Genomic DNA, 12,197 nt, shown 5'->3' with positions numbered 1-12,197 from the left:
ACCATGGGGTTGAATTGGAATAGACAATACCATGGGGTTGGCTTGGAATAGACAATACCATGGGGTTGGATTGGAATAGACAATACCATGGGGTTGGATTGTAATAGACAATACCATGGGGTTGGATTGGATTGGAATAGACAATACCATGGGGTTGAATTGGAATAGACAATACCATGGGGTTGGATTGGATTGGAATAGACAATACCATGGGGTTGAATTGGAATAGACAATACCATGGGGTTGGATTGGATTGGAATAGACAATACCATGGGGTTGAATTGGAATAGACAATACCATGGGGTTGGATTGGAATAGACAATACCATGGGGTTGGATTGGAATAGACAATACCATGGGGTTGAATTGGAATAGACAATACGATGGGGTTGGCTTGGAATAGACAATACCACGGGGTTGGCTTGGATTGGAATAGACAATACCATGGGGTTGGATTGGATTGGAATAGACAATACCATGGGGTTGAATTGGAATAGACAATACCATGGGCTTGGATTGGAATAGACAATACCATGGGCTTGGCTTGGATTGGAAAAGACACCAGATTGACTAGAACTGAACCCTCAGCCCTGTGCCTTGAATGAGGATGTGGATTAAAACGAGTCAATAAGGGTCACCTCTAACACTTACACTAACCCCTAACCTCTAACCCTTACCCTAACCCCTAACCCTAACCTCTAAACTCTAACCCTAACCTGTTGCAGGCAAAGACTGATACCCCATCATTTCTGTAGTACCTCTTCGATACTGGTGTAAATAGTCAATGGAATCCAACGCTCTCCATGTGTGTGTAGGTCTGCAGGGCTGATGATTCCATGTGTGTGTGTGTAGGTCTGCAGGGCTGATGATTCCATGTGTGTGTGTGTAGGTCTGCGGGGCTGATGATTCCATGTGTGTGTGTGTAGGTCTGCGGGGCTGATGATTCCATGTGTGTGTGTGTAGGTCTGCAGGGCTGATGATTCCATGTATGTGTGTGTAGGTCTGCGGGGTTGATGATTCCATGTGTGTGTGTGTAGGTCTGCAGGGCTGATGATTCCATGTGTGTGTGTGTAGGTCTGCGGGGGCTGATGATAGCAGTGATGATGGCAGCCCTGATGTCATCGTTGACCTCCATCTTTAACTCCTCCTCCACGCTCTTCACCATGGACATCTGGAAGAAGTACCGCGCGTACGCCTCGGAACGGGAGCTGCTATTGGTCGGCAGGTCAGTCACTCACACTGGAACAGCTGCTATTGGTCGGCAGGTCAGTCACTCACACTGGAACAGCTGCTATTGGTCGGCAGGTCAGTCACTCACACAGGAAAAGCTGTTATTGTTCGGCAGGTCAGTCACTCACACAGGAAAAGCTGTTATTGGTCGGCAGGTCAGTCACTCATACTGGAACAACTGCTATTGGTCAGTAGGTCAGTCACTCACACAGGAACAGCTGTTATTGGTCGGCAGATCAGTCACTCACACTGGAACAGCTGCTATTGGTCGGCAGGTAAGTCACTCACACAGGAAAAGCTGTTATTGGTCAGCAGGTCAGTCACTTATACAGGAACAGCTGCTATTGGTCGGCAGGTCAGTCACTCACTCACACAGGAACAGCTGTTATTGGTCGGCAGGTCAGTCACTCACACAGGAACAGCTGCTGTTTAGACATAGGTTCTATTCTTAGAGATGATGTCATTGTATACGGTTCCTAAATCTCCACTGTGTGTGTGTGTGTGTGTGTGTGTGTGTGTGTGTGTGTGTGTGTGTGTGTGTGTGTGTGTGTGTGTGTGTGTGTGTGTGTGTGTGTGTGTGTGTGTGTGTGTATGTGTGTGTGTGTAGGATAGTAACAGTGATTCTGGTGGTGATAAGCGTGGTGTGGATTCCAATCCTGCAGTCGGCCAATAGCGGACAGCTCTACGTTTACATCCAATCAGTGACTAGTTACCTGGCTCCACCCGTTACCGCTGTCTTCTCATTGGCTATCTTCTGGACCAGAACCAACGAGCAGGTAAAACACACTTTAGTCCAAAAGGAAGGACAGTCAAGAATCTTTTTTCTTTTGGGTTAGCAGGAAACAAACCCATGACTCTTGGTGTTGCAAGCACAGTGGTCTGAGCCACATAGGACATGTAACAGAGTATAGTTTGTCATATAATTAGGGTTATGTGATCAGAGGGTTCTATAGTTAGTCATATAATTAGGGTTATATACTGGTGTGATCAGAGGGTTCTATAGTTAGTCATATAATTAGGGTTATATACTGGTGTGATCAGAGGGTTCTATAGTCAGTCATATAATTAGGGTTATATAGTGGTGTGATCAGAGGGTTCTATAGTTAGTCATATAATTAGGGTTATATACTGGTGTGATCAGAGGGTTGTATAGTTAGTCATATAATTAGGGTTATATACTGGTGTTGTCAGAGGGTTGTATAGTTAGTCATATAATTAGGGTTATATACTGGTGTGATCAGAGGGTTCTATAGTTAGTCATATAATTAGGGTTATATACTGGTGTGATCAGAGGGTTGTATAGTATAGTTAGTCATATAATTAGGGTTATATACTGGTGTGATCAGAGGGTTCTATAGTTAGTCATATAATTAGGGTTATATACTGGTGTGATCAGAGGGTTCTATAGTATAGTTAGTCATATAATTAGGGTTCTTCACTGGTGTGATCAGAGGGTTGTATAGTATAGTTAGTCATATAATTAGGGTTATATACTGGTGTGATCAGAGGGTTGTATAGTATAGTTAGTCATATAATTAGGGTTATATACTGGTGTGATCAGAGGGTTCTATAGTTAGTCATATAATTAGGGTTATATACTGGTGTGATCAGAGTGTTCTATATTATAGTTAGTTATATAATTAGGGTTATATACTGGTGTGATCAGAGGGTTCTATAGTATAGTTAGTCATATAATTAGGGTTATATACTGGTGTGATCAGAGTGTTCTATATTATAGTTAGTTATATAATTAGGGTTATATACTGGTGTTATCAGAGGGTTCTATAGTATAGTTAGTCATATAATTAGGGTTATATAGTGGTGTGATCAGATGGTTCTATAGTTAGTCATATAATTAGGTTTATATACTGGTGTGATCAGATGGTTCTATAGTATAGTTAGTCATATAATTAGGGTTATATAGTGGTGTGATCAGAGGGTTCTATAGTTAGTCATATAATTAGGGTTATATACTGGTGTGATCAGAGGGTTCTATAGTTAGCCATATAATTAGGGTTATATACTGGTGTGATCAGATGGTTGTATAGTTAGTCATATAATTAGGGTTATATACTGGTGTGATCAGAGGGTTCAATAGTATATTTAGTCATATAATTAGGGTTATATACTGGTGTGATCAGAGGGTTCTATAGTTAGTCATATAATTAGGGTTATATACTGGTGTGATCAGAGGGTTCTATAGTATAGTTAGTCATATAATTAGGGTTCTATACTGGTGTGATCAGAGGGTTCTATAGTATAGTTAGTCATATAATTAGGGTTATATACTGGTGTGATCAGAGGGTTGTATAGTATAGTTAGTCATATAATAAGGGTTATATATTGGTGTGATCAGAAGGTTCTATAGTTAGTCATATAATTAGGGTTATATACTGGTGTGATCAGAGGGTTCTATAGTCAGTCATATAATTAGGGTTATATACTGGTGTGATCAGAGGGTTGTATAGTATAGTTAGTCATATAATTAGGGTTATATACTGGTGTGATCAGAGGGTTCTATAGTTAGTCATATAATTAGGGTTATATACTGGTGTGATCAGAGGGTTCTATAGTATAGTTAGTCATATAATTAGGGTTCTTCACTGGTGTGATCAGAGGGTTGTATAGTATAGTTAGTCATATAATTAGGGTTATATACTGGTGTGATCAGAGGGTTGTATAGTATAGTTAGTCATATAATTAGGGTTATATACTGGTGTGATCAGAGGGTTCTATAGTTAGTCATATAATTAGGGTTATATACTGGTGTGATCAGAGTGTTCTATATTATAGTTAGTTATATAATTAGGGTTATATACTGGTGTGATCAGAGGGTTCTATAGTATAGTTAGTCATATAATTAGGGTTATATACTGGTGTGATCAGAGTGTTCTATATTATAGTTAGTTATATAATTAGGGTTATATACTGGTGTTATCAGAGGGTTCTATAGTATAGTTAGTCATATAATTAGGGTTATATAGTGGTGTGATCAGATGGTTCTATAGTTAGTCATATAATTAGGTTTATATACTGGTGTGATCAGATGGTTCTATAGTATAGTTAGTCATATAATTAGGGTTATATAGTGGTGTGATCAGAGGGTTCTATAGTTAGTCATATAATTAGGGTTATATACTGGTGTGATCAGAGGGTTCTATAGTTAGCCATATAATTAGGGTTATATACTGGTGTGATCAGATGGTTGTATAGTTAGTCATATAATTAGGGTTATATACTGGTGTGATCAGAGGGTTCAATAGTATATTTAGTCATATAATTAGGGTTATATACTGGTGTGATCAGAGGGTTCTATAGTTAGTCATATAATTAGGGTTATATACTGGTGTGATCAGAGGGTTCTATAGTATAGTTAGTCATATAATTAGGGTTCTATACTGGTGTGATCAGAGGGTTCTATAGTATAGTTAGTCATATAATTAGGGTTATATACTGGTGTGATCAGAGGGTTGTATAGTATAGTTAGTCATATAATAAGGGTTATATATTGGTGTGATCAGAAGGTTCTATAGTTAGTCATATAATTAGGGTTATATACTGGTGTGATCAGAGGGTTCTATAGTCAGTCATATAATTAGGGTTATATACTGGTGTGATCAGAGGGTTCTATAGTTAGTCATATAATTAGGGTTATATACTGGTGTGATCAGAGGGTTCTATAGTTAGTCATATAATTAGGGTTATATACTGGTGTGATCAGAGGGTTCTATAGTATAGTTAGTCATATAATTAGGGTTATATACTATAGTATAGTTAGTCTTATAATTAGGGTTATATACTGGTGTGATCAGAGGGTTCTATAGTTAGTCATATAATTAGGGTTATATACTGGTGTGATCAGAGGGTTCTATAGTTAGTCATATAATTAGGGTTATATACTGGTGTGATCAGAGGGTTCTATAGTTAGTCATATAATTAGGGTTATATAGTGGTGTGATCAGAGGGTTCTATAGTTAGTCATATAATTAGGGTTATATACTGGTGTGATCAGATGCCTCAGGGTAACTCCTTATGATTTAGGGTTATATACTGGTGTGATCAGATGCCTCAGGATAACTCCTTATGATTTAGGGTTATATACTGGTGTGATCAGATGCCTCAGGGTAACTCCTTATGATTTAGGGTTATATACTGGTGTGATCAGATGCCTCAGGATAACTCCTTATGATTTAGGGTTATACAGTGGTGTGATCAGATGCCTCAGGATAACTCCTTATGATTTAGGGTTATATACTGGTGTGATCAGATGCCTCAGGATAACTCCTTATGATTTAGGGTTATATACTGGTGTGATCAGATGCCTCAGGATAACTCCTTATGATTTAGGGTTATATACTGGTGTGATCAGATGCCTCAGGATAACTCCTTATGATTTAGGGTTATATACTGGTGTGATCAGATGCCTCAGGATAACTCCTTATGATTTAGGTTTATATACTGGTGTGATCAGATGCCTCAGGATAACTCCTTATGATTTAGGGTTACATACTGGTGTGATCAGATGCCTCAGGATAACTCCTTATGATTTAGGGTTATATACTGGTGTGATCAGATGCCTCATGGTAACTCCTTATGATTTAGGGTTATATACTGGTGTGATCAGATGCCTCAGGGTAACTCCTTATGATTTAGGGTTATATACTGGTGTGATCAGATGCCTCAGGGTAACTCCTTATGATTTAGGGTTATATACTGGTGTGATCAGATGCCTCAGGATAACTATTTTTACTGTACCTTGTATGGCTCTTTGTTTTCATATTAATTAATGAACTGATCAACCGTAACTCATCTTGCTCTTGGCTCATGATGGTGTTAACACTATGAAATTCCACTTTGTTGACATTTTTTTTGATACTTAACAGTTTGAAATGAAGGACTTGGAGCCATGTTTAAGAGTTTCAAATGTGTTTTCTGTTTGATTCTGGGTTTGGTTTTCAAGGACACTTAACAGTTTGAAATGAAGGACTTGGAGCCATGTTTAAGGGTTTCAAATGTGTTTTCAGTTTGATTCTGGGTTTGGTTTTCAAGGATACTTATTAATTAAGAAAACAGCTTGGCACATGATAAACAGTTGTCTTCCCTCTTGTTCTGTTAGACGTTTTGTTGTTGAAGAAAATGTTTTGTAAATACATTTAAGAAGGCATGATAGCGGCACCTAGCGGATGCCTGTAATTATCAGGAACAGGCAAAGTTACTTTTCAAATGTTGGAGCATTAAAATGATTCTGATTAATTAGGAAACAATGTACAGTATCAGTCAACAGTTTGGACACCTTCTCATTCAAGGGTTTTCTTTATTTCTACTATTTTCTACATTGTAGAATAATAGTGAAGACATTGAAACTATGAAATAACACACATGGAATCATGTAGTAACCAAAAACGTGTTAAACAAATCAAAATATATTCTATATTTGTAGTTCTTCAAGGTATCCCTCCTTTGTCTTGATGACAGCTTTACACTATTCAGATGAGCCCTTTGTTAAGTAAATCAGGTGTTACATCTAGTGAAACGGAGACTGGAGTTGTCTTGATGACAGCTTTACACTATTCAGATGAGCCCTTTGTAAATCAGGTGTTACATCTAGTGAAACGGAGACTGGAGTTGGACTTTAAGTTCTATTATTACAATTATATTTTAGTCACGCAATTCATTATCTGCATTTTAATTTTTTTTTAAGTTTGTCTTTGTCACTAGTGTGTAATTCCTAGGTTTGGTTTTAGTATGTACTTTTTAGGGTTAGTGTGTACTTTTTAGGGTTAGTGTTAGTGTGTACTATTTAGTATTAGCGTGTAATTTTTAGGGTTAGTGTTAGTGTGTACTATTTAGGGTTAGTTTTAGTGTGTACTTTTTAGGGTTAGTTTTAGTGCGTACTTGGTAGAGTTAGTGTGTACTCTTTAGGGTTAGTTTTAGTGCGTACTTGGTAGAGTTAGTGTGTACTCTTTAGGGTTAGTTTTAGTGCGTACTTGGTAGAGTTAGTGTGTAGTATTTAGGGTTAGTTTTAGTGTGTAGTATTTAGGGTTAGTTTTAGTGCGTACTTGGTAGAGTTAGTGTGTAGAATTTAGGGTTAGTTTTAGTGCGTACTTGGTAGAGTTAGTGTGTACTATTTAGGGTTAGTTTTAGTGTGTACTTTTTAGGGTTAGTTTTAGTGCGTACTTGGTAGAGTTAGTGTGTACTCTTTAGGGTTAGTTTTAGTGCGTACTTGGTAGTGTTAGTAAGTACTATTTAGGGTTAGTTTTAGTGCGTACTTGGTAGAGTTAGTGTGTACTCTTTAGGGTTAGTTTTATTGCGTACTTGGTAGAGTTAGTGTGTAGTATTTAGGTTTAGTTTTAGTGCGTACTTGGTAGAGTTAGTGTGTACTCTTTAGGGTTAGTTTTAGTGCGTACTTGGTAGAGTTAGTGTGTACTCTTTAGGGTTAGTTTTAGTGCGTACTTGGTAGAGTTAGTGTGTACTCTTTAGTGTTAGTTTTAGTGAGTACTTGGTAGAGTTAGTGTGTACTCTTTAGTGTTAGTTTTAGTGAGTACTTGGTAGAGTTAGTGTGTAGTATTTAGGGTTAGTTTTAGTGCGTACTTGGTAGAGTTAGTGTGTACTATTTGGGGTTAGTTTTAGTGTGTACTTTTTAGGGTTAGTTTTAGTGCGTACTTGGAAGAGTTAGTGTGTACTATTTAGGGGTAGTGTTAGTGTGTACTATCTAGGGGTAGTGTTAGTGTGTACTATTTAGGGGTAGTGTTAGTGTGTACTATTTAGGGGTCGTGTTAGCGTGTACTATTTAGGGGTAGTGTTAGTGTGTACTATCTAGGGGTAGTGTTAGTGTGTACTATCTAGGGGTAGTGTTAGTGTGTACTATTTAGGGGTAGTTTTAGTGTATTATTAGGGGTAGTGTTAGTGTGTACTATTTAGGGGTAGTGTTAGTGTGTACTATTTAGGGGTAGTGTTAGTGTGTACTATTTAGGGGTAGTGTTAGTGTGTACTATTTAGGGGTAGTGTTAGTGTGTACTATTTAGGGGTAGTATTAGTGTGTACTATCTAGGGGTAGTGTTAGTGTGTACTATTTAGGGGTAGTGTTAGTGTGTACTAATTAGGGGTAGTGTTAGTGTGTACTATCTAGGGGTAGTGTTAGTGTGTACTATCTATGGGTAGTGTTAGTGTGTCCTATTTAGGGGTAGTGTTAGTGTGTACTATTTAGGGGTAGTGTTAGTGTGTACTATTTAGGGGTAGTGTTAGTGTGTACTATTTAGGGGTAGTGTTAGTGTGTACTATTTAGGGGTAATGTTAGTGTGTACTATTTAGGGGTAGTGTTAGTGTGTACTATTTAGGGGTAGTGTTAGTGTGTACTATTTAGGGGTAGTGTTAGTGTGTACTATTTAGGGGTAGTGTTAGTGTGTACTATTTAGGGGTAGTGTTAGTGTGTACTATTTAGGAGTAGCTTTAGTGTGTTCTATTTAGGGGTCGTGTTAGTGTGTACTATTTAGGGGTAGTGTTAGTGTGTACTATTTAGGGGTAGTGTTAGTGTGTACTATTTAGGGGTAGTGTTAGTGTGTACTATTTAGGGGTAGTGTTAGTGTGTACTATTTAGGGGTAGTGTTAGTGTGTACTATTTAGGGGTAGTGTTAGTGTGTACTATTTAGGGGTAGTGTTAGTGTGTACTATTTAGGGGTAGTGTTAGTGTGTACTATTTAGGGGTAGTGTTAGTGTGTACTATTTAGGGGTAGTGTTAGTGTGTACTATTTAGGGGTAGTGTTAGTGTGTACTATTTAGGGGTAGTGTTAGTGTGTACTATTTAGGGGTAGTGTTAGTGTCTCCTCTACCTGCATGGAAACCTTCCAGCCATTGGTCTGTCTGTGAAACAGTCTTTGTGTTTCACCATTGTATGTGTGTGTGTGTGTGTGTGTGTGTGTAGGGAGCTTTCTGGGGTCTGATGGTGGGGCTGGTTGTCGGTGTGTGTCGGATGGTTCTAGAATTTGCATTCCCGCCTCCTCGCTGTGGTATCCAAGACGACGCCCCGTCAGTGCTGCGCTCCGTTCACTACCTTCACTTTGCCATCATCCTCTGCTTCCTGTCTGCTGCCGTTGTCATGGTGATATCACTACTGACTCCGCCCCCCACTGAAGAGCAGGTATGATGACACTTTGTTTATCATGTCTTCACATCAACTCGTTCTTAATAATACTAACCTATGAGTGTGTTAACTTGTTGTTGTTGTTGATAATAAGACTAACCTATGAGTGTGTTAACTTGTTGTTGTTGTTGATAATAATACTAACCTATGAGTGTGTTAACTTGTTGTTGTTGTTGATAATAAGACTAACCTATGAGTGTGTTAACTTGTTGTTGTTGTTGATAATAATACTAACCTATGAGTGTGTTAACTTGTTGTTGTTGTTGATAATAAGACTAACCTATGAGTGTGTTAACTTGTTGTTGATAATAAGACTAACCTATGAGTGTGTTAACTTGTTGTTGTTGTTAATAATAATACTAACCTATGAGTGTGTTAACTTGTTGTTGTTGTTGATAATAATACTGACCTATGAGTGTGTTAACTTGTTGTTGTTGTTGATAATAAGACTAACCTATGAGTGTGTTAACTTGTTGTTAATAATAATACTAACCTATGAGTGTGTTAACTTGTTGTTGTTGTTGATAATAAGACTAACCTATGAGTGTGTTAACTTGTTGTTGTTGTTAATAATAATACTAACCTATGAGTGTGTTAACTTGTTGTTGTTGTTGATAATAATACTAACCTATGAGTGTGTTAACTTGTTGTTGTTGTTAATAATAATACTAACCTATGAGTGTGTTAACTTGTTGTTGTTAATAATACTAACCTATGAGTGTGTTAACTTGTTGTTAATAATACTAACCTATGAGTGTGATAACTTGTTGTTGTTAATAACAATACTAACCTATGAGTGTGTTAACTTGTTGTTGATAATAATACTAACCTATGAGTGTGTTAACTTGTTGTTGTTAATAATACTAACCTATGAGTGTGTTAACTTGTTGTTAATAATACTACTAACCTATGAGTGTGTTAACTTGTTGTTAAAAATACTAACCTATGAGTGTGTTAACTTGTTGTTAATAATACTAACCTATGAGTGTGTTAACTTGTTGTTAATAATACTACTAACCTATGAGTGTGTTAACTTGTTGTTAATAATACTACTAACCTATGAGTGTGTTAACTTGTTGTTAATAATACTACTAACCTATGAGTGTGTTAACTTGTTGTTGTTGTTAATAATAACACTAACCTATGAGTGTGTTAACTTGTTGTTGTTGTTAATAATAATAATACTAACCTATGAGTGTGATAACTTGTTGTTGTTGTTAATAATACTCACCTATGAGTGTGTTAACTTGTTGTTGATAATAATACTAACCTATGAGTGTGTTAACTTGTTGTTGTTGTTAATAATAATACTAACCTATGAGTGTGTTAACTTGTTGTTGATAATAATACTAACCTATGAGTGTGTTAACTTGTTGTTAATAATACTAACCTATGAGTGTGTTAACTTGTTGTTGTGTCAGTTCTGTTACATGAAGTTGTTGTTGTTGTTGTTTAGGTGCGTAACCTGACGTGGTGGACTTTGACTCAGGAGGAAGAGGGAGAAATACCACTCCAGAAAGTCTCCTCTATCAGCCACCGAGAGCAGAGACCCCAGGTCCACGGTGAGACAGACAGACAGACAGACAGACAGACAGACAGACAGACAGACAGACAGACAGACAGACAGACAGACACCAGGTCCAGGGTGAGACAGACAGACAGACAGACAGACAGACAGACAGACAGACAGACAGACAGACAGACAGACAGACAGACAGACACATAGACAGACACATAGACAGACAGACAGACACCAAGCCCAGGGTGAGACAGACAGACAGACAGACAGACAGACAGACAGACAGACAGACAGACAGGCAGACTGACACATAGACAGACAGACACCACGCCCAGGGTGAGACAGACAGACAGACAGACAGACAGACAGACAGACAGACAGACAGGCAGACTGACACATAGACAGACAGACACCACGCCCAGGGTGAGACAGATAGACAGACAGACAGACAGACAGACAGACAGACAGACAGACAGACAGACAGGCAGACACACAGACAGGCAGACAAGACTAGATCAAAACCTTTGCTACAGATGGACTGACACAGTAATGTTGCTTTACATTCTGTGGTGTGTGAAGGTTCTGCTCCGGTGCGGAGGGCGGTCTGCGGCCGCGGGGCGGGGCTCTGCAGCTCAGCGGAGGGGCCAGCAGAAGAGGTTCCGTTACCCAGAATCCCCAGCGTTAGAGAGAGTGTGTTTTGGTCTCGCTTCTGCTGCGTCAATGCCATTCTGCTGATCTGTGTTAATATATTCCTCTACGCTTACTTCGCCTGACCTCTGACCTCTAACTGCTGTCCCAGTAGGATACTTCCTGTGGGTGTTTCCATCTCTACATAAATCAATGTTCTTATGGTTCTAGAAGATGTATCGTTCTAGAATGTTACGGACCTGTGATGTCACAGTGGGTAGGGTCCCATTTAGTGTACTGTATATGGACCTCTGATTGGTCAATATTGTGTCCTTGTGTAAATGAGATTCATGAATAAACACGTGGCCACGTCTTGTAATCTACAGAGGAAAAACTTTATTGTCATCAAGATCAGAGATCAGTGGTTAGAGGTCAGAGGTCCGGGGTTAGAGGTCAGGGTCTAGGGGCTAGGGGAGATACATTTCCTATAGGTTCACCACACACACAGTAGAGTAGCATGAAATACACCTGACCCCATACCTCAACCAGACCCATAGCATGTTGTATCAATACTACAATAACTAACTGTTACATGAAATACACCTCACCCTGACCCCTGACCCCTGACCCCAACCAGACCCATAGCATGTTGCATCAATACTACAATAACTAACTGTTACAT

General features: G+C 38.6%; 1 protein-coding gene across 3 annotated transcripts in view; it reads left to right on the top strand.

The window, feature by feature from the left end:
• slc5a10 (solute carrier family 5 member 10) overlaps positions 1-11,898 on the top strand; it is a 91,405-nt gene extending 79,507 nt beyond the window's left edge. For all 3 annotated transcript variants that reach the window (XM_090194618.1, XM_090194619.1, XM_090194620.1), the window contains 5 exons: positions 1,074-1,224; positions 1,837-2,005; positions 9,151-9,366; positions 10,826-10,931; positions 11,468-11,898. In XM_090194618.1, coding sequence (XP_090050744.1) covers positions 1,074-1,224; positions 1,837-2,005; positions 9,151-9,366; positions 10,826-10,931; positions 11,468-11,661 — 836 coding nt within the window. In that variant the 3' untranslated portion in view covers positions 11,662-11,898. The remainder of the gene's footprint in view (positions 1-1,073; positions 1,225-1,836; positions 2,006-9,150; positions 9,367-10,825; positions 10,932-11,467) is intronic.
• Positions 11,899-12,197: the final 299 nt, after the last annotated feature.

This window comes from Oncorhynchus mykiss, chromosome 13 (genome assembly GCF_057628025.1).
Source record: "Oncorhynchus mykiss isolate SJ-2025 chromosome 13, ASM5762802v1, whole genome shotgun sequence".
Taxonomy (NCBI): domain Eukaryota; kingdom Metazoa; phylum Chordata; class Actinopteri; order Salmoniformes; family Salmonidae; genus Oncorhynchus; species Oncorhynchus mykiss.
Note: the sequence above shows the minus strand (reverse complement) of the source record. Positions and strands in the feature narration are given on the sequence as shown.